Source organism: Carettochelys insculpta, chromosome 2 (assembly GCF_033958435.1).
Source record: "Carettochelys insculpta isolate YL-2023 chromosome 2, ASM3395843v1, whole genome shotgun sequence".
NCBI classification, from domain to species: Eukaryota; Metazoa; Chordata; order Testudines; family Carettochelyidae; genus Carettochelys; species Carettochelys insculpta.
The window spans coordinates 147,721,479-147,748,424 of record NC_134138.1 but is presented as its reverse complement, the minus strand read 5'-3'; the positions used below and the strand labels follow the sequence as shown (position 1 = coordinate 147,748,424).

Below are 26,946 nucleotides of genomic sequence, written 5' to 3'. Positions count from 1 at the left end.
TCAACCTCTGGAACTCCTTGCCAGAGGACACTGTGAAGGCGAGGACTCTGACAGAGTTTAAAAAAGAGCTCGATAAATGTTTAGAGGTTAGGCCCATAGATGGCTATCAGCAAGGGGTAAGGTATGGTGCCTAGCCTTTTGTCAGAGGCAGGAGATGGATGGTAGGAGACAAATCGCTTGATCATTGTCTTCGGTTCACCTCCTCTGGGACACCTGGCATTGTCTACTGTCGGCAGACATGATACTGGGCTAGACGGACCTTTGGTCTGACCCAGTATGGCCGTTGTTATGTTCTTCTGTTCTGTGAAGCCTCCCATTAAGCATTGCTCTGGGATTTAGGACTGCTGTGGGGAGAGATCTCCCTACCTAAGCCCTGAAGCTGCCAAGGCTGGTGGAGGGGGGTACCTTTCCCCATTGGCCACAGCTAGCAAGAAGAGAAGCCCTCCCTGCAAGCCCCTGCAGACATCTGCCCAGGTAAACCTGCTCTCCGCTACTCATGGAACTCAGTTGAATTGGTTGAACAACTGGCCTTTAAACCAATGACACTGAGTGCCATCAATTGCCCAGCAAGGCAAGGCAGGGAGTGAGCACAAAGGAATCCGGGCACAGGCAGCATCTCAAAGAGTCACAAAAGGCTTTTACAGAGCCATATACAGCTCACACAGAGCTGCACACAGCTGGCTTTGCTCCAATGAGCTCCTGCTGAATTTAATACCTGGTAATAGATATAATATGTTCACGCCTACAGAAAATATTATGTATACAGATTAATACAAAATCTATATTTGAAAAATACAATGTACAATCATATTCACAGTATGTCAAATGCTCTGCACTATTCTATGATAAGCTGAACAACTAGTGCTACTCAAGATTTAAGTTATAGTCGACATGCCAAGAGTACTGACTTGTGGTTATCCTCCAATCTATCAGAGACACAGCTAGATAAAGAAAGCTCATCACTTAATAAATGATATTGTTAGTCTTTAAGATGTCACGGGACTGCTTGCTGTTTTTGTGATGACACAGACTGACACAGCTACCTCTCTGAGAAGATTCTAAGGCTGCTGCTACACTACCATTGTCCTGTCCATACAGGCATGGTAACGAGGCAATTTGAAGCAAGCTAATGAGGCACTGACATGTATATTCAGCACCACATTAGCAGAATGGCAGCTACGCGAACAAACTTAGAATGTCAGACTGACAATGAAGACGGGGGCAGCTTCGAAATAAGCATCGCACTGCAACATTCCCTGACTCCGATCTAGTTCTGTGGAAGTAAGGGATGTCAAAGTGGGGTGCTTATTTCGAAGCTGCCCCCATTTTCATTGTCAGTCTGACATTCTAAGTTTGTTCGAGTAGCTGCCATTGTGCTAATGAGGTGCTGAACATGCATGTCAGTGCCTCATTAGCCTGCTTCCAACTGCCTCATTACCATTCCCCCTCTGACAGGACAATGGTAACGTAGCAGCAGCCTAACTGTAAGCTGGGGTGATTAGTGCAGTTAATACTTCAGTCAGTAGATGGTGCAATAAACCCCATTTTAGCAGTGAAATACTGTGCCTGCTATTGCTGAGTTCCAAAGGAGATCAAGAGAACAGTTCAGCCTAAGTGATTATTTGCTAGGAGCTGGACAATTATGTAACACTATAAAAGTGAGCGCTATCATGTCTATAATGATACACGGGGGGGAAACTGATTTTTGGTCAAATCTGGTCTCAGTCTTTCTGGCAGCATTCATTAACAATACTTCATTATTGAACTTCAGCAATCTGCAGATGATGCGTCTGGGTTTAGCAGACTCCTCCGTTCTCGTATGAAGAATTCAGTGAGCCCTTTACTTTATAAAGGGGTTAGCTGGAGTACAATTTAAGTGTGTCAGGGCACAGCTCCGGAACAAAGCAGTACACTTGCAAAAGATGAGCCTGGCAGCTTAGATTCAATCACTCTGCAGGACACTGGAAACCAGGGAATGAACAGAGGAACTAGCTCATTCTCGCTTATTACAACAATCGACAACTGCGGTGGTGTCCAATACAATCTCCGTTTGCCACATATGGAGAAATGGACACTGCAGTGTGGCGAAGCTGCTTGTTAGAGCGGCGCACCTGGCATGCCCTCCCCCGCTCCGTGCACGTGCCCTGCCCCCAGGGAGACAAGCATATGGAAGCAGCAGTGACACCGTGCGGCTCACGGCACGGCACCATCTCCAGCTGTGGGGCAGCTCGCACAGCTTCGGGGCAGCTCACGGGTGTTGGCTCCAGCTGTGAGGCGGAGCAGCTTGCGCAGCTCTGATGAGTCACTGTCAGTTTGTGCAGGGGGCGGGTGCGTGGCTCACGGGTGAAGTCGGGGGGCTGTGGCAAACATTAAACTGCTTATGGAATACCACTGACCTATAATGCACTAAACCCTCTGGGTCTTCAGATGGAAGAGGTATTAACAGGCCACACTGCCTGGAAGGGACCTTTGCAACAGTGCTCCTCAATGAATGGCGCACAGGGCTACTGGAATAATTTTTATAGAGGGAGGTGCTGGGAAACATTATACCAAAATGCAAACCCTGTATACAATAGAAACCACTTCAAGCCAAGAGGTGCAGTAGCATTTTCTCCGCCCTTCCCAATCCATAGTTTCAGCCCATATTTCAGTCCTCAATTCTCCCCTACTGTTTAGGGGCTCAGCAAGTCACTCCCTGCTCTCAAGAAGTCTGAGAAACACTGATTCAAATGTATGTTAACCACTTTTTCTAAACAATTGTTCCCCCTTTCATTTAGCTGTGCTACTCAGGAGTACCGTTCCCAGGCCTGGGGAACAACTGTGTGTTGCTGAAAAGCTTGTCTCACTTGCCAAGAGAAGTTGGTCCAGTGAAAGACATTACGTCGCCCAGCTTGTCTCTCTAATCTCCTGGGTCTGACATAGCTACAATCCCAAATCTGCTTCTTTAAAAAACAAATCCTCTGCCTCACCAGAGACCTGCAAGAAGAATAGCTTGTCTCTCAGGGCTAGTCTTCACATACAGAACTGCTACTCTGCCACTGAGCCCTTTTATTGAAAAAAAAAAACAAAACAAACAAAAAAACACCCACTTCTTAATCTTCCCCAAAAGTTAATGTTTTGATCTAAGATCAAGACTACCCCACAACTCTGCATTTCTTGTCTGCAGTGTCTTCACCTGTTCATTTCACATCTCCCCACTCCCTCTGTCAATCTAGGTTTTCCGGTCTACTTTACCTGCAAATCTCTCTTGTTTTCTGTTGTTTTCCACAGTGCTAAACTTACATAAGAGGCAGGCAGATAATCGTCTTCCCTCGTTTTGGGAAGAAAACTTGTTTCTCTGTTTGGGTACGGACTTTAAGGCATACTGTCAGCAATATAATTCCTCTTACAGCATTAATATGTACATTTCACAATGATATTAGTGACCAATCAGTCACTGGCTTCCATTTGACACCTTCCAAGATACTTTTTGGACAAACACCATGACAGCAATGTGTTAGGTGTAGTGGATTTGTCAGGCCTGACAAGAGTTGCTGACACAGAGTAGTGGACCACCAGAGGGACTGTGTGACAGGAAAGTAATTCTTCCATTGTATTCTGAGCTGAATAGGCCTGAACTGGAGTACTGCGCCCAGTTCTGGGCACCATATTTCAAAAAAGATGTGGACAAATTGGAGAAGATACAGAGAAGAGCAAAAAAGGTTATTCAAGTTCTAGAAAACATGACAATTGAAAGAATTCAGTTTGTTTAGTTTGGAAAAGAGAAGACTGAGAAGGGACATACCAGCTTTAAAGTACTTTAAAGGGTGTTAAAAGGGGGAAGGAGAAAATTTATTCTCCTTAACCTCTAAGGGTAGGACAAGAACCAATGAGCTTAAATTGCAGCAAGGGAGGTTGTCAAAGCTGATCCCCACTTTGACACTCCAAGTGCAAAAGGTGGGGGCCTGCAAGAGACCTTAAAAATACCTTGCTTCTCTAGGCTTCTGCTTAAAGACTTCCCAAGGTCACAGATTCCCTGACCCTGGGAGGTAGCAGCCACCACCCAAGTGAGAAACCCTCCCCCTCTTTAAAACCCAGAAGGACATACTGTGGGGAAATCTCAAACTCTTAACCCTAGTTTAGGAGACAGCTTGAAAACAAAGAGGAAGAAATTAAGCTGAAGTGTGATAGTTGACCTTTCAATCTTACGCAGGGATATACACAGACCCTTTTTCAAGAACACAGGAATCAAATCCTTGCCTTTAAAAAAGTGCTTTATTAACAAAACAAAATATAAAGTAGACAAAGTGGTAAAGCAGACTTGGTTGCTAGGTGTTACAGAGCAATTTAAAAAAAGAAAAGGTAAATAAAAGCACAGAGAAGTACTTCCCTGGAATTTAGTTTAAAAATTACAATGTATCCGGGAGAACATCAGCCAGCCTAAGAAGTCCCGCACCAAACCCAAAATAAAAAATAACCTGATTGCATCTGATTAAACATTTCCTTTCTAAACAAAAAGCAGTCAAGTAGCACTTTAAAGACTAGCAAAATAGTTTATTAGGTGAGCTTTCGTGGGACAGACCCACTTCTTCAGACCATAGCCAGACCAGAACAGACTCAATATTTAAGGCACAGAGAACCAAAAACAGTTAGCAAAGAGGACAAATCAGAAACAGATAATCAAGGTGAGCAAATCAGAGAGTGGAGGGGTGGGGGGAAGCACAAGAATAAATTTCCTAAGGACATTGTGGAGTTTCCATCATTGGAGATATTTATGAGCAGGTTAGATAAACATCTGTCAGGGATGATCTAGACCAGAAGCGAGCAAACTTTTTACATCCGGCCCCATTTTACTTCCCTGCAATTAGCAAGGCCCTTCCAACCTAACGTAATCCAAACCGATGGAAATTTCAGTTATGGTCATATGAAAAAAACCAGGCTGGGGTCAGAGGGGAGTGGCTCCCCTGTACTGGCTGCAGCAGCTTCAGGACTTGGTGAGAGCTCACGCCGGTGCAGCCCTGCCCCTGTAAGTTGCCACACAGCTTACAGGGAACTGTGCTCTTGGGTTTTACATACAACACTCCCAGAACCACACCTCAGAATGATATTACCTTTTCCACAATCACATCACATTGCCAACCCATTCAGTCTGTGATCCAGTGGAACCCCAGCTCCCTTTCAGTAGTACTATCACATAGGCAGTAGGGATGTAAAATCACATATAATTAGTTAGCCAGTTAAACATTAAGTTAAATCAGTTTACCGAATAAATGGATGCGGAGGCTTGTCACAGATTTCTCTGGCCAAGGTGGAGTGCCCCTGCCTGCGATGGACCTTGGCTCCTCTGGCTGGGCTGGAGCGCCCCTTTCTGCAGCACAACCCAAGTTGTGCCTGCCACAGATGAGGACTGCTCTGGCCAGGCTGGAGAACCCCCTGTCCCTGGCAGACCCTGCCATGGCCAGGGGGCTGTTTCAGCCCCCACCAGTTAACTGCAACCATTCAGGATAAGGCTTACTGTTTAACCATTAACAGCCCTAGTAGCCAGTAATATCCCAACTACAAAACATGTAGTGACATGACACTTTTTAATTGAACAATGCCTTCTAGGACCTTCTCCCTGGAGTCTCTTGTCCTCCTAGCATATTTTCTCCTGCTTCCCCTCCCTGAGGACTTCCACAGTTTCTGCAAGGGACCTCCTTTCTTCTTTACAGGTCCTATCCTAGATCCTCCCATTCAAACCTAACCTGTGCCACGTGAGCTCTATCCATCAGGAGGCTCCTCCATGCATGAGTTCTCTCTCTGTATGCAGTCCTCTGACCCTGTCACAGCTGGGATCACCTGTTATAATTAGTCAGATTAATGTAATTTGGAGTAACTGCTGTGTTACTGATAAAGCTAGGCTTCACAGCCCCTCCAGGGCCTGCCATATTTCCATAGCTGTTTGGTGTCCCCTCACTTTTGCAGAGGACAATCATAGAGTCAAAGATAATCTCAGGAATTCATCACACATCCCAGGCCAATCAAAGCCTGTCTTTACATCAGGGATGGGCAACCACCAACAGTGGTGGCCCACATGAGCGGTCCTGCTTCACCTCTGTATGCTGCAGCTCTTCCCGCCCCCTCTCAGACTCTCAGTTTGTGAATTACCTGATTCACACTCCATCCCTGCTATGTCCCTCCCTCCCTCCCAAAACTGGAACACCATGAACAGGTGATTTGTAGCATTTCAGCTCTGGGAGGGAGAAGTCAGATAACAAATTAGTGCTGGTGGGCAGGGAGAAAGGACACACAGAAATTACGTGCTCTGGTGTACCAGTGCTGAAGAGACATGGGGTGGGGAGTGCAGACACGGGCTCCCCGGGCCGCAGGCTGCTCACCACTGCTTTGCACTCAAGTCAATAACATTTATGTTTGTATTTGACAGGGTAACTTTTGAAAACTGCATACAGTCAATCCCAAAGCTGCAGAGAATGTTCTAGATGTCAGTGGGCAGATCCTTACTGATTTTGTTGATTAGAAGGATTAAAAAATCCATTTTTCAGAAAACATTACTGTTTGATCATTCAGGATATAGAAGTGGGTCACTGACTTCATGGGTAGGGTGAATGTTGTTGGGGTGGGGGGCTAGTGGGTCCCTCCTTCCTCTGGCCAGCTCCTTCTCCTTCCAACTTTATGGATTTTGGTAGAAATTAGAAAAGTCTGATTTCCCCTAGAAGTCAAACACTTCTGGGTTTTATCAAAGTCAGTAGCATTCAGATGGTAGGAGTCAGGAAGAGGGCAGGAAAGGCCCAGACGTACCTAGAGCTCAGCTTGCATAAGCCACAAAAGTATACATGCCCTAAGGTAAGTTTATGTGGTTTTTGCCACAGTGTCCCATATTTAGCCCATGGCAGAGTGAGTGAGTTACTGCTGAAGAAAACACAAATACAGAGAGGTAGCCGTGTTAGTCTGTAGCTTCGAGAACAACAAGAAGTCTTGTGGCACCTTACAGACTAACAGATATTTTGGAGCATAAGCTTTCGTGGGCAAAGACCCACTTCACCCATGCATCTGATGAAGCAGGTCTTTGCCCACGAAAGCTTATGCTCCAAAATATCTGTTAGTCTGTAAGGTGCCACAAGACTTCTTGTTGAACACAAACACAGTTATTCGTTCCAGAAGCAAGGGTTTTTCAGAGCCTCCGTTAGTGAAACATGCTGTATTCTTCCTTGAAGCCTCAGTTTGATCCCCCCCCACACGCACGCACACACACCATGCTAGTCATAGTAGATTCTGCTTCTTAGCCTTTTAATGTTACCATAGCGATAGGAGGAACTGTTGAAAGACAGAATGATACAAGATCCAGGCTGCTGTCTTGTTGATGCAGTTGAGCTACAGACTGAACTAGCATCTCAGCTGGGCTATATTTAACACATTCCCAATTTCAGATCTGTCATCTGTACCTCAGGCAAGGAAACAACGGTAATGGCATATGACCATAATGCTAGAGTCATCAAACTGTGAGCCGTCAAACAGCAAAGCACATGCCTGCAGCAACAGCAGTATATGTTTTAGCATTAAGGCCCAATTAAATACATTAACTTCAGTAGGCATGGTGGGCGCCCAGCTTCTTCTAAAGAACAGCTACTGAACTTCAAGTAATTTTAGTCCTATTTACTTTTAAAATGGTGCTTGTGGCACCAGGAGTATTTAAAACATTTTGTAAAATTGTGTTAGGCATGAGAAACTTATAATAGATTGCTGTAGGATGTTTTAGCAGCTCATCTTACTACTCATGACTTACAGCTGAATGGGTAATGAATGCTGTCTGACTCAACTACAGATGTGATTCCTTTTAGCTTGGGTGCGTCTATACTAGCCTCCTTCTTCAAAGGGGGTACGCTAAGCAGGCAGGTCAGAGGAGACTGAGGAGGTGCTGCGATGCATATGCAGCACTTTATTAGCAATGGCCACTGCAGGAACTTTGAAGCTGCTAACTTCGAAGCACTGACAGGCTGTGTAGCCGTGGGCACTCTGAACTACATGCCAAACTTCAACGTTCCCTAACTCCCAAAACCCCTATACTCCATATGCTGCCTCCAGACCAGCTCTGCTACCCCTCAAGGGCTCCCAGGAGGCTAGCTTATCTTGCCCTTCTACCCCAGCCCTCTTGTCCAGGAGCACCCCTCATCCTACCAGCCAAGCGATGATGCCGGACCAGAGAATGACGGTTTTCAGAGATGCAACCTGTATTGTATTTGTGTAGCAGGTCAACTTGGATATAAAATCAACAAAGAAGGTAAAAGGGAATGGAAGGAGAGAAGAGAAGCAAGAAGTGAGGCTCAGAGGGTGAAGATATTCAGTACCAATAAAAGAGGAGCAGCCTCTCTAGCCATCCCTCCTGCCGAGGCTACTGCAGATGGGGCTACTCTGGCCTGGCTGGAGCATCCCCTCCCGCAAAAGCCCTGTGGGATTAGCGCAACCCCCTGCTCTCGGCAAGGAAGCAGGGATGCTGCTCTAGCCCTTACTGGTTAACTGGTTAACCTGTTAATATTTAACATCTCAAACTTCAACTCTTCTCCTTTGCATCTAACAGCCCCAAGCACCTGTCTCCACTTAGTAAGAACAAGGTGATCCTTGCCCTTCCCTCTTTGTAAAGTTTCTAGTACTTGGCCATTAGACAACAGCCTAGATTTTCCCACTCCTTGACCATCTCAGACACTTGCTGTCCCTTAGTATGATCTTCTCTGCCAGTATCTGTCTTGATAATTCTTTTGACCTTCTTTCACCTGGAATGGCTGATTCTAGTAGCCTTAGAGGCTCATTGCCCCATTACACTGACCAAGCTCACTGTTTTCTCCCCATCGTCCCCCATGCCAGCTTATATCCTCAAACTGAACCAGATGGTTTGCAACTAATCCCTCTAACTTCCCACTCTAGAAAGTTTTTTCCCTCCTCCACTGAGAGGTGGGAAGAGACTGGGCAGTTTGGGATGTATTTCCTTCTAAACCTTTAGCTGGCCTGGGCTGTGGGGCTCAGTCATCCTTCTCGCTCATCCCCTAGGCAGGACTTTTTTGAGGGGGAAGGCTGGGTCTTGCATACTGCTGACATGCCCCCAGGAAGGAAAGGTGCCCAATCAGCTACACTGCAAAACTGATGTGAATTTCAGCTGAGCGAAGACAATCTTGGCAACCAGATTAGGACATACGAGTAGTTTTAGCATAAAGGCTCCCAACATTATAGTAGTTCAGGCAGCACTTTCCCAGCTTTTGAAAACTAACCCTTCCTGAACAGGGTTGTCAGGTGTACAGTTTTTGACTGTAATGCCCGGTCAAAAAAGGACCTTGGTGGTGCCTGTCAAAACCACTGACTTGAGAAACTTCTAATAGATTGTCTTATTACTGCCTCCCTAGCTAGCCTGGCCTAGCTCCGTGTGGCTCCCAGAAGCAGTCGGCATATCGGGCCCTGGCCCATGTGTGACAGGGAAGCTCCATGTACTGCCCCCGCCCCAAGCACAGGCTCCACAGCTCCCACTGGCTGGGAATGACAGCCAGGGGGAGCTGAGACATCAGCGCTTGCAGGCACAGGCAGCACACAGCTGCCTTCATCATGCTGTGCCATTGACTGGGGGAGGCTGTCTGAGGTAAGTGCTGCCCAGCTGGAGCCTTTGCCTTGAACCCCCAACCCCAACCTTGCACCCCCTCCTAGAGCCTGCATCCTGCACTCTCATCTGCACCCCCAAACCTCTGCCTCAGCCCTGAGCCCCTCCCTCACACAAACTCCCACCTGGAGCCCACATTCCACATCCCAATCCCAATCCCATGCCCTGAGTCTGCTCCCAGCACCCTGAACCTCCTCAGCTTCAGCCCACAGTCCCCTCCTGCATGCCGAACCCCTTGTCCCAGGCCCCACCCCAGAGAGCACACCCCAAGTCAGAATCCTTATGCCCTTCCACACCTCCATCCCCTGCCCCAGCACACGGAAAGTGAGTGAGGGCAGTGGAGAGCAATTTACGTAAGGAGGGGGAAAGGGAGTGAGTGGGAGAGTGGCCTCATGGCAGGGTTGGGGCAGTGGTGCGGCTGCATGGAAGGGGCCACATAAGAGTGCTTTGTTTTGTGTGATTACAAAGTTGGCAACCCTCTTAATCCCCGCCATGACTTTGAGGCCCTACATATTTGAATGCTTTAACTGAGAATGAACGACGTGTTTTGGTAAGCAAATTCACTTAGTCCGGATCTACACATGCCCCTTCCTTTCAAAAGGGGCATGTTAATGAGCGGGTTTGAAAGATGCTAATGAAGCACTGCAATGAATATGCAGCACCTCATTAGCATAACGGCAGCCACAGCAATTCGAAAGTGCGGCTTTTCAAATTGCGTGATGCCCGTGGAGACAGGACCTTCTACAAGGACCCCCCAGTTTTCAAAAGCCCTTCTTCCTATCTGGTGATCAGAGGTCTAAGGTTGGGGGCAGTTTGCGGCTGCTGCTGGGGTGGAGGTGATGGCTTGTTTTTGTGTTCAGCCCCAGAACATTTAAAAATTGCGGTGTGGCCCCCAGTGAAAAAAAAAGTTGGACCCCCCACCTTACGCATTACAAAGACTATTTCCGTGTCTTTGATAGTTGTAGTAATCCCAGGCAAGCCACTTAGTAGTCTCGGGCAGTAATTGTCGCCCCCCTCTTCTTTCTTCCCCCCTTTTGCCCCTACTTCCCTTCTATGTAGCTGATTTCTCAGTTTTCATTTTTTTGTTTGTGACTCCCCCCCACCATCTCCAGCCCCTCCAGCCTCAGAATGTGAGGTTTAAGCCAGGGGCAGGGGGGAGCGGTTTCAGGATGAGTCTTTCCCCCACCATAAATAAGTATAATAATAAAATAATATACTATAATAAATAAAAAGTGTTATTTTATTAATGTGTTTGCCCTTTTTTATGGAAAAAACTATTCATATATAACATGAGGGGGTACAATTTTACAATGTTGCCTCAGGTACAAAATTAGCTCCCCACCCCACCTCCTTGAATTGCCTTGGGTCACCAAGTCTTCCTGAATTGTCAAAATGGGCCCCCATCTGGAAAAGGTTGGGAACTGCTACTCTCTAAGAACAGGACCCGTGATTTTTTGGAAAAATATTAAGTATTCTGTTCTGGCTCACCAGAAGCAAGTTTACACAACCCCTTGGAAAATGCCATCTCCTTTTCATAAAAATCTAAACCTGTGCAAATAAAATTCTACATGCTCTTTTCCCTTCTGTTGTAAAAGGTGGTATTTCGATACATGCAGACTCCCCCACACACTTGCACATGCCAAGCACCATTACCAGGTTGTGTGCGGACAGAAAAATGCACAAAAATCATTACTTCTAGAAAATGCCAAGTGCTAATACTATTTTGCAAATTGCCATTAGTGATCCGTGATGTTACTGGATTTTTAAATTGGATATGGAAGCCATTTCTGTCCCCATTTTATATAGTAACACCAAACCTTGTGCCGGGTGGCCCAGGTGAGGTGTCTGGTGAAGGCTGGCAACCCCTTAATCTGTTTGTGTTACTTGTATGTCTGTGCCATGTGTGTATGTGAAGTTATGGATATTAGCCCGACAGCTGTATTAGAGATGTTTTAGAGCTCAGGACACACAATATGAGGTGTGATTGCCTCCCCCAGCAAGGATGTTGGGCAAAGACAAAGGAACAGATTCTCAAACAGCCAATACACATCTCAGGAAGGTGAAACTTTCCCCCTTGGCTGCAATGAATGGCAACATGCCACACTAACCCACCTCGTTAGGTGGGAAGCCAAGACCTCTGGAAAAATAAAGGAATTTTCCCTCCACATAAAAGAAAAAACTATAATGGGAGGACGGGCCCTGGCACAGTCCATTTTGGTTCTTTCGGTGCCCATGATTTAACCTGTCTGGTCTAGGGGCATATCTCTCAAAAGGATGCTTGCAAAGACTTTCAAGAATCAGTATATTACATCACTGGCCTGCATCAATAACTAACTCATGTATATAGTATAGCACTTTATTTTTTCTCCCTTACCCCATTCTTTCTTTCTTTGTTAATGGTCCTTCAGATGTAAAACCTAAAGGTTTGGCATCGGTGTGGTGATTTGGGTAAGATCCAAGTATATATTGACCTGAGAACGTGGCTGGACCCTTTGGGGCCTGGAAGAACGTGTGGAGTCGGTGAAATAAAAGTTTTAAGAACCTCTCACCTGAATAGGGGGCTGTTGGCCTGGGCATTTTGGAACAGCTGGAAAATCTGTGGGTTTGCTTAGTATCAGAGAGGTAGCCATGTTAGTCTGTATCTTTGAGAACAACAAGAAGTCCTGTGGCACCTTACAGACTAACAGATATTTTGGAGCATAAGCTTTCATGGGTAAAGACCCGCTTCATCAGATGCATGAATGGGGGAGAGGGAAGTGTTCAAGTTTGTTTGTGCGGCTTCTGGCTGGCCAGTGGAGCTGATAGAGAGACACTTTTGTAGCTTGTCTGACTTGCCTTAATAAGAAGGAAATCACAGCCTGGGCTGTAAGTGGCCTGGTTTTAATACACATATTGTATCATACAGATCTCACAGAACTGGAAGAGAACTCAAGAAGTCATCAAGTCCAGTGCCCTGCCCTCTCAGCAGGACCAAGCACTCTCCCTGAGTTTTTTAATCTATTTGGCCCAGACCCATAAATAGCCTCCTCAAGGATTGAACTGACAACCCTAGCTACTCATACTACTATGCGTAATTGTCCAGATGACTCTTGAAAACTGTTGACATACAAACAGGTGACTTGTGAGAATATAAGTTTTATCTTAACTCCTTAGTAAGCTGTAAGACGCCATACAATATGAATGCCAAGGCAAATATATGGAAATTTACTCCTCTCAGCTAATCTAAAATGTCAGCTGATGGAACTGGGTAAGTAAAATGGTTTGTTGGGCCTGACTCCCCTCCCCAAATTGGCTAGAGCTGAGGCATGTATCATCATCTAGCACTATTTTTATCACTCTATCCCATTGTGACTTATCAATAAACTATTTTAATGGCTAGTCCAAGCCCAAGACAGCAGCTCCCACTCATGAATCTGAGAGCAGAATTGGGGCACGTAAGCACGTGAGAGGGAGGTCAGGCAAGGCAGGGGTTAAACAAGGCCCGTTGGCCCAATCAGCCCCACCCCAGTTCACCTGTGGCCAGTGTCAGGCCTGGAGGGGTATAAAGGGAGGGAAGGGGCAAGCCTAGTTTGGGGCTGACCAACCAAGATGCAGGAGCTAGCTCTGAGGTAGCAGGCCCCAAGTCAGAGCTGCCACCCAGTTGGCCACTGGAGGGTGCAGCCCAGGACCCTCCCCCAGGCACTAGAGGAGTGGAGAGCCCCCTGCAAGGGAACCCCTCTCCTGCGAAAGGAGACACTAGTTTCTCGGGGCCACACCTCAAACTTAACCCATAGACTCTTGGGTGGGGATAAAGACCCACCCAACAGGCCCTTGCCAGGGGGCCTAGCCACTAGGCCACCCGGTCCCAGGTACGAACTGATCATATGTGGTGGAGAATGTGGGTGTAGCCCAGCCCTGTGGAAGGGCCATCCTACTGCGCCAGCCATAGAGGCAGCAAGTGTGAACCACTGAAAAAATTGAGCCTCTGCTGAAGTGGATGGTGGAGCAACAGGCCAGCCAGCAGCAGCAGCTGCTCCAACAGATGGCTCAGCAGCAGCTAATTGGGGAATTAGCAATCCACCAGCAACAGCTGATGCAGCATGTGACTCCCTTGCTACAACCCTGAACTGGCCACCGGCACCAGTGCCGGCACCAATCAAACTTGCAAAGATGGGCCCAGAAGACGACCTGGAGGTGTTCTTGGAGACATTTGAGCCGGTGGGCACTGTAGCCCAGTGGACCCAAGGACAGTGGGTGGCCATCTTGGCACCTTACTTGACAGGGGTTGCTCAGACTACCTATCGGGCACTGTATGCTGTAGCTGCTCAGGACTATGCCCAAGTCAAGGCAGCAATCCTGGATGCCCTGGATATCTCAGAAGAGACTTTCCACCAGCACTTGCAGGGGGAAGTATGGGCCCCGAGAGCCCAACCCTGCCTCATTACCCAGAAGCTGCGGGATGCCTGCTGGAGGTGTTTCAAGCCTGAAACAAAATCTGGGGTGCAGGTGGCTGAGCAGATCCTGCTTGAGCAGTTCGTCCAGATTCTGCCCTCTGGGGGAAGGGAGTGGGTGGTGAAGAACCACCCAGAAGATGTGACTGCAGCCACCCAGTTGATGGAGAATTATCTAGTAACCAAGTCCTCAGTGATGATTCCCTCTCTAGGCCCCAGGTCAGCCAGAGGCACCCCGGCGCAAGTGACTGAGCGGGGCCAGGAGTCACAAGGCTGGGGGGCAGGGGCTGCAACACCTGCCACTCTCTCTGGGCCCCAAAAGATCCGGCGTTACTGGGCTAACCCAGGGCTTCAACCCTGGGGCCTTGGACCAGCCCACCAGCTCCTCAGTAGGGAACCCAGCCACCCCTCGGACAAGGTACCAGCAACTCCACTCACGCCTCAGCCTGTTCCACATCCATCCCCACCCAGGGCCCCTCTGGGAGGCACACTGAAGGCCACCCTAGACCAGGATTCCTGTTTCACAGGCCGAGGCATTGGGCACTGGTCCTGAGACTGCTGATACATGAAGTGCACCTTTGGGAAGCTCTAGACCCCACAATCACGGGTGCACCCCCAAGGCCCTGCCAAGCTGACAGTCCCTGTGTTTGTCAATGGAACAGAGGCAATTGGGCTGATTGACTCAGGGTGTGCCCAGACCCTGATTCGGCAAGTGCTCATGCCTGATGTAGGGCACCCCTCAATGCACCATCAGGCTGCAGTGTGTCCATGGGGATGCAAAGGCCTATCCCTGCACCCAGGTGACTATGGGTGGGAAGGCACGAAGAACCAGTGATGGTCCGCCTCGCCCCAGCCCTTGCCTATCTGGTAATACAGGGTAGAGATTGGGGACATTTTCACAAACTACTATCAGGACTTGGGAAGTCTTCAGCTAGGGAACAGCAACCCCAGGCACTGAGCATGGGAAAGGCAGGGACCACAAACCTGGCTGGAGTAGGGGAAGTGGCAGACCCAGGGGAAAGAACTTCCCAGGGACCAGCACCAGCCCAGGTGGACCCAGGTCCCCATCAACTGCCGAGGGAGCCACCCCCACTGCCTGAATCTGCAGTCCTCACACGACCCTTGAACTTTGTGGGGGAGCAGCGGGCGGACGAGATGCGGAGCTGAGCATACAATCAGGTGACAGTAGTGAATGGGGAGACCACTGGAGTCTATCCAGCAGGACAGTTCTCCCATTTAGAAATCCAGGGAGACCATCTCTACCACGTAGAGAAGGACCCACAGACGGGAGAAGCGCACCATCAGCTTCTGGTTCCCCAGCAATGCCGGACACAGGTCATGCGGCTTGCCCATGCCATCCCCATGGCAGGACACCTGGGAAGAGACAAGACACTGGCCAGGATCCTGGTCCACTCCTTTTGGCCCGGGATCCACAGAGAGGTTGCAGACTTCTGTGCCTCCTGCCCAGAGTGCAAGCTCACAGCACCTCAGTCCATGGAGAAAGCCCCATCAGTTCCCCTCCCACCCACATGTATACCCGTCGAGTGGATTGGTGTCGATATAGTCAGCCCCCTGGAGAAGAGTGTCGCTGGATACCAATTCATCCTTGTTGTTGTTGATTATGCAGCTCAGTACCCCGAAGCTGTGCCGCAACACTCCATGAGTGCCAAGAGGGTGGCAACTGAGCTCATGAACATCTTCACTTGGGTCGGGGTCCCTCAGGAGATCCTAACAGATCAAGGGACAAACTTTGTGTCCCAAATGGTGAAACAACTTCACCAGCTGCTAAAGATCAAGACTCTCCAAACATCCATCTACCACCCCGAGACCGACGGACTGGTCAAGCGCTTCAATCGGACTTTGAAGGCTATGCTCAGCAAGGTTTTGCTGACAGATGCGCATCACTGGGACCAGCTCCTCCCAGCCCTCGTTTGCAGTTCGGGAGGTGTCCCAGGGCCTCCACAGGGTTTTCCCCCTTTGAACTCCTGTATGGGAGGCAGCTGCAGGGGAATCTGAACCTAGTAAGGGAGATGTGGGAGGTATCCCAAAGCAATAACGAGGTGCAATACATGCTCAGCCTATGAAAGAGGCTTGAAACTCTAGGGACATTTGCTCAAGAGAACATCCTCCAAGCACAGCAGGCCCAGGAGGCAATTTACAACAAACAAGCAAGACTCCATGAGTTTCAGCTGGGGGATCAGGTGCTACTGCTACTACTGAGTATAGACTCTAAGCTCCTCGCCCACTGGCAGGGGTTTTACGAGATCGTCCAGCGAGTGGGCCCAGTGAACTATGAGGTCGACCAGCTGGATGAACGTTTGGGGTGACAGATCTACCATGTAAATCTCTTAAAACCCTGGAAGGCCCAGGAAGGGCTACTAATCACCCCCTACCCACCAGACCTGGAACTGGGGCCCCAGGCAGCAGAGGCAGCAAACCCTGGGGAGGTACAGATTGGACCTAACCTTACCCCAGAACAGAGGCTTCAGGCCCAGAAGTTAGTTGCCAACTTTTCCTCAGTCTTTTCAGCGAAACCCAGTCAAACTCACCTGGCTGTCCTCCATATCCAGACTGAACCTGCGGTTAAGGTCCGAGAGACACCTCAACCCCTTCCCCAGAAGTTGAGGGAGGTGGTAAAGCCCAATAGTCCTAGTCCCCAAACCAGATCGGAGCACCCGGTTTTGCATCAACTTCTGGAAGCTGAAGGCCGTGTCCAAATTCAGTGCCTACCCAATGCCCTGGTAGATGAGTTATTCAATCGGCTTGGGGAAGCAGAGTGCATAACTATGCTCGGCTCGGCTTAACAAAGGGCTATTGGCAAATCCCCCTCATGGCTGAGTCCAAGGAGAAGACTGCCTTCTCCACTCCCTCTGGACTCTTCCAACACCGGACCATGCCCTTTGGGCTGCACGGTGCCCTGGCTACGTTCCAGCACCTAATGGATTGCCTTCTACATCCCCATAGCCAATACACCATAGCGTATTTGGACAATATAGTGATCTATAACTGCGATTGGCAAACCCACCTATAACATGTGTCTGCCGTATTGCAGTCCCTCCAGGAAGCGGGCCTGCTGGTGAACCCAGCAAAATGCCGCCTTGGAAGGAATAAGACCACCTACTTAGGGTACACCTTGGGGAAGGGCATGGTATGCCTGCTAGCGGGGAAGGTCCAAGCCCTCCAGTAGTATGCCCCTCCATCCTCAAAAAGACAGGTATGCCAGTTCCTGGGGTTAGCAGGGTATTACCACCACTTCATCCCGGGCTTCTCCTCCATCGCGGCCCCTCTTACCAACCTCCTCAGGAAAGAGGTTCCCAACCGCGTCCCATGGACCCCAGCTTGTGAGGAAGCTTTCCAGGCCCTAAAGGCCCAGCTCTGCCGAGAACCAGTCCTGTACAGCCCCGACTTCTTGAAATTCCTGCTACAGATGGGTGCCTTGGATGTCAGGGTGGGAGCTGTGCTCTCCCAAGCTGTGGGAGGCGAGGAGCACCCGATTCTTTATATCGGCCAGAAGCTCTTCCCAAGGGAGAAGGCCTACTCAATAATAGAGAAAGAGGCCCTAGTAGTCAAATGGGACATAGACTCACTCCGATACTACCTCCTGGGCAGACACTTTACCCTCATCACTGGCCATGACCCCCTGCACTGGCTACAGGCGATGAAAGAGACAAACCCCAGAATCATGAGGTGGTACCTCTACCTCCAGAACCAGCATTGTGCAGGGAAGGATCATGAGAATTCGGACTTTTTTTCCGGGGCATAAGGAACACAGTTGGGGGACGGGCAGACCCCTATGGGGGTCTGGGGAGGGGGGATGTGTAAGAGTGTGAGAGGGAGGTCAGGCAAGGCAGAAGTTAAACGAGGACTGTTAGCCCAATCAGCCCCACCCTGGTTCACCTGTGGCCCATATCAGGCCTGGAGGGATATAAAAGGAAGGAAGCCAGCCCAGTTTGGGGCTGACCGGCCAAGAGGCAGGAGCTGGCTCTGAGGCAGCAGGCCCCAAGTCAGAGCTGCCACCCGGTTGGCTGCTGGAGAGCGCAGACCAGAACCCTCCCCCAGGTACTGAGGGGAGTGGGGAGCCCCCCTCAGGGAACCCCTCTCCCGCCAAAGAGGGAAACTAGATTCTCGGGGCCATGCCCCAAACTCAACCCACAGACTCTCGGGTGGGGCTGAAGACCCACCCAACAGGCCCTTGCCAGGGGACCTAGCCACTAGGCCACCCAGTCCCAGGTGCAAACCGCTCACAGTGCACTTTTGAAATGCTTATACTAGATTCAAGTTCCATTTTCCAAAGTGACTTCACTATTTCTGAATCAACGTGACCTAATTTTCTAAATGCCTAAATCACTTGTGAAACTGGACAAAGGCTCTTGTGAAAATTTTACTATGGGAAGTTAGATTAAGCAAATATATCCAGGATTAGTTCCCTCAGCTGTGCCCACAAACCTTGTCACATTACATGGTGTATGTATGTAACACTCAATATCTAGCACAGTGTTGACCAAACTTAAAAGAGTCACATATCCCTTTCAGTACTTTGGCCTTATAGGCATACCCCTTCTCCCAGTGCTGCCTCAGTGCTTAGCTCCTGATTTTTAGTAATTTATTTTCTGCCATGTACCCCTTGAAATCCTTTTGTGTACTACTGGTGGTATGTGTATCACAGTTTCAGAAACACTGATCTAGTGCATAACTACAACACAGGCAGTACACTCATTTTATTTCAGTTTCAAACAAGTAATTTTTGCCTGTAAGAAATTTTTCTCTATCCCTTAAGTGAACATTTATGAATTCGTTTCCACAGCAAAAAAGTAAACATGTCACAACTCTATACATAACTACTACATAACTGATGACTGGACAGTAAGTTTCTCTTTCAATAAACTGGAAACAGTTTAAAGAGCTCCAGCTGCTTCAACACCTGCATGTTCTCAAATGATCTTGTGTGAACATGTTGGCTGACACCACCGCATCCCTTCAAATGAGCCAAATGCATTGCTGGAGACATAGCAAACAGTCATTAACTTCTTATACATATCTGGCCTATCCAAATAGCAAGCAAAATTATATTTATATGTATGATATAAATCCTTCTTGGTCCTTTCAATAATTACCCAAGTTACATTTTACTTGCTCTTTACACTGCCTTCATTTGTGTTTCTGCCCCTTCGTGTTGAGTATTTATATAGTAAAGCCGTTGGAAACAGTAGCTGTCAATACAATACATGAGAGAGACATAGTGGGTGACATATTAGGATGACCATATTTCCCTATGCTGAATATTGGACACCTGGTAAAATTATTCGCATTCAAGTGAATTCAACAGCAGTCCATCAGAATTCTGCAGCACAAAGGTCTACACCAATATCAAGCTGACTGAGCCCCCATTAAAAAGAAAAATGTGTATCATAGAATCAGAGAAGATTAGAGTTGAAAAGGACCTTAGGAGGTCATCTACTCTAACCCCCTGCTAAACGCAGGATCAACCCTAACTAAATAATCCCAGACAGGGATTTCTCAAACCTGAATTCCATCAACTCCCTAGACAATGCGTTCACTCCTGCTGAAATCTTTTTTCCTAATATCCAACCTAGACATCCCCCAGTGCAACTTGAGACTATCACACCTCATTCTGTCATCTGACACTACTGAGAACAGCCTCTCTCCATCCTATTTAGAACCTCCCTTCAATTCCACCCTCACTCTTCTCTTTTGCAGATTAAACAAGTCCAGTTCCCTCAGCATCTCCTCATAAGATATGTGCCCAATAACCCTAATCATTTTCGTTGCCCTCTGCTGGACTCTCTCCAATTTGTACACATCTGTTCTGCATGGGGGAGGGAGGGGACTGAATGCAATACTATAGACATGACCTCACCCGTGCTGACTAGAGGGGAATAATCACTTCCCTCCATCTGTTGGCAATGCTCCAACTAATGCAGCCCAATATGCTATTAGTTTTCTTGGCTACAAGGGCACACTGTTGACTCATATCCAGCTTCTCATCCTCTTTAATCCCCAGGTCCTTTTATGAAGAACGGCTGCTTAGCCAGTTGGTCCCCAGCCTGTAACAATGCTTGGGCTTCTTCTGCCTCAAGTGCAGGACTCTACACTTGTCCCCATTGAATCTCTTCTTTTGGCCCAGCCCTCCAATTTCTCTAGGTCATGCTGGACACAGACACTGATTCTAGGGGGTACTCCACAGATGAGAAGAAGTAGGAAGCCCTCAGCACTCACCTCCCCGCCAGTGCTTCCTACCTACCAGCTGATCTATTCCTCCCTTGACAGCCCTACCCAGCACCATGAGACAGCTGTTTTCTGGTGTTCAGAAGCTCCAGGAGATAGGGTGAGGAATGAGGACATGGAGTGCTTGAAGGAGAGGGCAAAAACAGGCAGTGCGGGGGCAGAGGCTTGTAGGAAGGGAAAAGTGCGGGTGGGGAGAGGCAGGGTGGGGGAGGTTGGGAGAAAGAGCGGAGTGGAGAACAGTACCTGGGGTGGGGGGTGAGAATAGCCCCACCCCAGCAAAAGCAGAAGTCGGTGCCTGTGACTCTGGACCTTATCCCTATACTCCATCATATTTACCTCTCCCCACAACTTAGTGTCACCTGCAAACTTGGTGAGGATACAGACTCCCAAGGCTGCCAAGCCTTTTAATCTAGCCCACAGCCAGCCCCGGCCAGTGCAGAGTGGGGGGAAATTTGGGTGCTGACCCTGCCCCCAGCAAAATGTCTCAGCTTCTATTGGCTGGAAGATGGCCAATGGGAACAGAGATTTTGCTGGGGGAGACGGGACAATGCAGCATAATGTCTCAGCTTCAGTTTCTGGCCAACACGAGCAGAGAGATTTTGCTGGGGGCAGGAGCAGTATGAACCTCTCCCACCCCAGGGTAGAGAGCCACTTGTAACAGCCAGTGGGCTGGAGCTTCTAGCAGACAGAGAAGCCTGCCAAAGAGTGCTGCTGGCCAGGAGCTGCTTAGGTAAGCACCTCACAGACAGAATCTGCTTCTAGCACAGCACCCCATTTCCCTTCCAGACCCTGCACCTGCTCCTACACCCCTGCCCCAGGTCAGGATCCTCTCCTCAACCCATATCCCCTCCCAGGCCCTGCACCCTAATACCTTCCCTCAGGTCACAACCTACTCCTTCATCCATAATCCCTCTCAGAACCATCTCCTGCTCCCCAGTCCCCTACGCCAACCTCCATCTCAGCTCCAACAATCCCTCCATAGAAAAGTGAGGCCCTTGACCACTTACCAAAATTTTGGATTGCCACCCTCTCTCCCACCAAAAAGTATTGCCACCCTGGTCTCTGGAATACTAGAATCAAGCCTCGTTGACAATAAACCTGATCAAGTGTCTTTGCTACTGAATCAAGTCTGTGGTCTTCTTGGGCAGTTCAACTGATGCCTGCTATACAGTACAGGTGATCTGGTCAGAGCCAGTGCAACATTCAGAGAGCACACACACACAGGTAACAACAGACAACAAAGTGAAGTGGCCATTAGCAATCCTGCAGTCACAGGATCCTAAAAGTAGGGAGGAAGTTCAGTGGGTTACAGCAGTACTCAACCTTTCCAGACTGTTGTACTCCTTTCAGTTGTCTGATTTGTCTTGTATACCCCAGGTTTCATCTCACTTAAAAACCACTTGCTTACAGAATCAAACATAAAAATACAAAAGTGTCAAAACACATTGTGATGGGACATTCCATAGGTTTGATGAAAATATGCTTATGAATGTGAATGACATAACTGGAATATGCTTTATGCAAAATACCTCATGTAAGATGATATTGAAAATATATTGAATGTGATTTTCCCATTTGTTTGCATGTATCTTCTTTATAGATCAAGTTAGAAATATGGAAGACATACCTGTATGATTAATGGTAACAGAGAGGTAGCTGTGTTAGTCTGTACTCTAACAAAACAAAACAGCAGTCATGTAGCACTTTAAACACAAACAAAATGATTTATTAGGTGATGAAGAGATTTCATGAGACAGATCCACTTTTTCAGATCTGAAGTGGATCTGTCCCACAAAAGCTTATCATCCCCCTAATAAATCACTTTGTCAGTCTTTAAAGTGCTACAAGACTGCTGTTTTGTTCTGTAGTATTAATGTAGTCATGCTAAGTGAGGACCATCAGTGGTACCTCAGGGGTATAATGACCTATTAGGAAAGAGACAATGAAGCTTAGCCTTCCTGTGGCTGTGTGGGTCAACCTGTGAAGTATGGAGATAAGGGTCTTCCAATAGCATGTGACCATGCCACGTGATATTGGAATCCATCTTAAACCACGTACTTTTCCATTAGTAACTGGAAGGGAGTCAAACTGAAACAATGGATTCCCACCTTATGCAAATCCTATTTAAGGGTGAGGTGTGAGGGAGTCCCAGTCGTCAGTTCTCCCTGTCTACCACTCTCAAGATGCTGCTGGAAACATCTAAGACTGGGAGAAGGACGGGGCTTAGTCTTATTAGAAGCTTATTAGAACAAATTTGAGGGCGAGATATTACATGTAACTAGTCCCTTCAGGCTATTACACTTATCTGTGTTTTCTGTTTTAGTTTGTTTAGTAACCTACTTTGTTCTGTCTGCTATCTCTTATGGTCCAGACTCAGCAGGAGTGTGGAATAACATCAAGCTGTACACCCACACCAAAATGCAAGTCTACAGAGCCTGCATCCTCAGCACCCTCCTTTACGGCAGCAGGTCTTGGACCCTGCACACCCACCAGGAAAAGAGGCTGAATGTCTTCCACTTGTGCTGCCTCAGGTGCATCCTTGGAATATCGTGGAAGGACAGATTGTTCAACACCGCTGTCCTTGAGCAAGCTGGAATCCCAACCATGCACACCCTCCTCAGGCAGCAGCAGCTCCGCTGGCTTGGCCACGTCCACAGGATGAATGATGGAAGGATCCCAAAAGACATCCTGTATGGCGAGCTAGCCTCTGGCAAAAGACCTCCCGGACGCCCCCAGTTGCACTACAAAGATGTTTGCAAGAGGGATCTCAGGGAGGTAGACATTGAGCCAGACAGCTGGGAGGAGCTGGCAGACGATCGCAGCAGATGGAGGCAGGAACTACACAAGGGCCTTCAGAAGGGTGAGATGAGGATCAGACAGCTAGCAGAGGAGAAGCGAGCCCACAGGAAGCACAGTAAGGACCTGCCAGACACCCACTACACATGCAACAGATGCAGCAAGGACTGTCACTCTCGTGTGGGCCTTCACAGTCACAGTCGACGCTGCAAATGATGATCCCAAATGGAACTACGAAGGGCGCGATCCATAGTCTACATAGACTGAAGGATGCTACTATAAGCTAGGGCAAGTCCCAGTCCTCAACCCTTCCACATTTGATCATTTTGTTGTAATCACAAAAAGACTTGTATAAGAGGAGCCCCCAAAATCTAATAGCCCCAGGCTCACTGTAGAGTGGCCAACAGGATCAACAACCATGACTGGAACTGCCCCAACCCTGAGCACCCCCACCCACACACACATCCACACACCAACTCCCCGCCCTGAGCTTGTACATTGCAGGGATTTGTTTGCAACACTGCAAGAACACTTTTTTTTAAGCCTAATGTGAAAACACATGTATTAATAAGTCAGATTTACCACTTTCATTCCATATATTTACATACACTAGAAACAAAAGAGGAGTTGTGTTACAATAGAACCTGTAATAAATTTAGGTTACTTTCACTCCCAGCTCCCCGCGTGCAGCTCCATGCCTTCCAAGGCTTCCATTGCCCTGAGGACCACCCCTTCGAGCCAAACAAGAGGGTTTCTTCCTGTAGCTGCCCCTACTGCTCCTAACTCAGGGAAAGGAGAGTTAAGACCCTAGTAAGTGGTCATTCCCTGGAGCAGTGCAGGAGGGTGCCAGGATCTTTACTCCCCTATTCAGGCCTAGAGGGAGGTGCCAGTATCACTGCTCACCCTGTGCCCCTGCCATGAAAAGCTGCAGTGGCAGCTGAGAGCACAGGCACCTCAACCAGGCTAGGCAAACAGTAGCACTCATTATGGGGAAAGGGACGCCATGGGCAGGTGAGCTTAAGGAGATGAATAGGTTAAAGGAAAGAGTAGTGAGGCTGCAGGGGAGGGGGTTGAGCAGCTCAGTGGAGGGCTGAAGAGAGGCTCAGAGCACCTTACAGGGCAGGCACTGCTTAGTCTCTTTCTTCCACTTACAAACACTTCTTGGCTCCCACTCTGGACACCCTAACACCCAGGCCAAAGGAGGCTAAGGCCACCCTATGTATTTGCTAGGCACAATCCAGGGCAAGGGCTAGCTGGTGATGGAGAGCTGAGCAGAGGCTAAGACCTATATGCATTCGGAAACATTCAAGAAGAGCTGCTCCCTTTCCTTCCCCTCAAACTAAGGACCAACAGCATTTCCTTTACATGTCATTCCCTTCAACTGTGGGACAGCATAGCTGTGAGGCAGAAAGACGACACATACAACCCTTGGAAGGTCATCTTGGGTTTAATCCCTCCTCTTCCCTCCCCTCACCCCAAAAAAATGGCCTCTTGCAGTCCATACACCCACTTTTAGTCACAGATTTGTATTCTGTTCCTTTGCCTTTGGAAGGCCTGGCAGCCTAGGATCTCCAGTCAAGCACCAGGGGCAAGGTTCCCTCTAATCCAGGGATCAACCACCTTTCGAAGGCAGAGGGCCAAAACTTCACCTTTGGACCTTTGTGTACAGTCCAAGTGGTGGCGATACTTTTCAAAGTCACTAACAGGCCTACTTACAACAGCTTTGTTAAAAAATAAACTAAGACACAGTTTTATTATTTAGGTGGTGGTTGGTAGCATTAGCTGGTCTCTTGCGTCTGATGAAGAGGGTCTTTGCCCACAAAAGCTAATACTCCAATGAATTTGTTAGCCTATAAGGTGCTGCAGGACTTCTTGCTGTTTTTGTGCATACAGTAAGGTCTCAGAGTACGCAAACGCAGATTCTTACAGTAAACCCTAGAAATGCACAATTGCCAATTGTGCTTAACTCGCTCCCCCCCCACAACCCTGCCCCCCAACTCCACACAACCCCAGCTCAGCCTCCGCCCTGCCCAGCTCTGCTCACCACCTGTGCCCAGCTCCAGCTCAACCACCCCACCCTCCACACACACACATTCCAGTTCAAACCTCCCATGACCCTGTTCACCACCCAAGCAGGGCTTCAGATCACCAGCCCCATGAACAGCTCTGGCTCAACTCCACCCCTCACCCCCCTGCAGCCCTAACCCACCCCAGGTTTAGCCCCTGTCCCCACCTACCTCCCATGGCCCCAACCCACTGCCAGGCTTAACCCTCCCCAACTGCTCCCCCCTACCCCAGGACTTACCTTCCTGCTGCTTCCCCGGCTGGAGAACGTGCTCTGCCACGGAAAAAGCCAGACCCCCACTTACGCAAAGTCCGGGTTACGTGAGGGCCCGCGGAATGGAACCCTCACGTATTGCGAGACCTCACTGTACAGGCTAATACGGCTACCCCAGGACACTAGATGTTCTCTCCCCACGGGCTGCCTGGCCTTGAGCAAGCTCGCAGCTGCATGGGGGAGGAGGCGTGGGGCTGAGCTCCTGCCTTGCCTGCTGATGAAAAATTTGCATGTGTGCCACTCTCAGCACGTGCACCGGGGTAGCTGACCCCTGCGCTAGCCCTTCCCATGGGGAGATGTTTTCCTGTCCCTGTGCAGAATAAAGTTTCTACGTGCACTAGGCATGAGCAAATCTGCACCACCACCTGAAAGGCACCTGCTGCGGGGCTCTGCTAAGCAGGGGGCGGCATTCCCCTCTCTCCGGAAAGGTCCCCCAAGCGCCTGCGGAGGCCGGACCCCTCAGCCCTCCCACAGAGGCGGGCTGGTGCAGAGGGCTCCGGAGCAGGAGCGCCCTACCGGGCGGCGGCTCACACCCGGGCTCAGGGCGACCATATGTGCTGGCCGCGGCTGGGGCACGCGGGGTCCCGAGGTCACCCCGCGCCGGGCTCCTGCGCGGCCGCCGCCCCCGCAACAGGTGCTGCTGCTGCTGCTGCTGCTGCCGCCGCCAGCCGCGCCCGGCCCTGGGGGCAGCCGCAGCTCCAGACCCAGCCCCACCCCGCGCACCTGCAGCTCTTTGATGTTCTCCACCGGCGCCACGGGCTGGGCGGGCCGGTAGCCGGGCGTGACGCGGGGCTGCGCTCTGCCCCGGGGAGGGGCGGCTCCCGCGCTCCGCCGCTCGCCAGCCCCCTTCTCCATCGCCGCGCCCGCTCCTGTTTGCTGCCGCTGTTGCCATGGCGAGGCGGACGTGAGACTCGCTGACGGTCCGTCGCCGCCGCCTCCTGTCCGGCTGCTGCGCGCAGGCCCAGGCCCTGCGGGTGCCTCTGCCGGGTGCTCTGTTTTGGCGCCCGGCTCCGGCCTTCAACTCCGACGGGGCCCCTGCGCCTCCCAGCGGGGGGAGTAACTTCCGCGTGGCCCAGCCCCGACGGGCCCACCCGCCCCTGCGAGCCTAGGGGCTGCCCCGGCTCCTTCTGCCTCTTTGCACTGTCCCAGGCAGCCCAGCTTCCGCCAGCATTGACAGCGGCCCAGGCCAGGCGTGCAGGGGCCAAAGTCTTTCCCGGGTCAGGGGGAGCCAGGCCCCTCCCCGCCTCTCGCCAGAACTGGGTTAGGAAATGGACAGGGCCAGCTACACTCAGCCAGGGAATCCTTTGTTCCTCGTACCTGCACACTCAGCCATGTACAGCTCCCAGCGCTGGCGAGTCCTGAGCGCCATTGTACTGTCATGTCAGTAAATCTCTCCGCTTAGATCGCAGACATCTGGGCTACGTCTACACTACAGAGATCTTTCGAAAGGAGCCCTTCCGGAAAAGCTCTTCTGAAAGAACTTTTGAAAGTGCGTCCACACACAAAAAAGCACATCA

The 26,946-nt window shown here is 49.6% G+C and overlaps 1 protein-coding gene across 1 annotated transcript in view; it reads right to left on the bottom strand.

Annotated features, from left to right (window-relative positions):
- The window catches only part of DNAH5 (dynein axonemal heavy chain 5), a 318,634-nt gene extending 292,350 nt beyond the window's left edge, over positions 1-26,284 (bottom strand). Inside the window, exon 1 of the mRNA XM_074985958.1 lies at positions 26,153-26,284. Coding sequence (XP_074842059.1) covers positions 26,153-26,284 — 132 coding nt within the window. The remainder of the gene's footprint in view (positions 1-26,152) is intronic.
- Between the last annotated feature and the right edge of the window lie 662 nt (positions 26,285-26,946).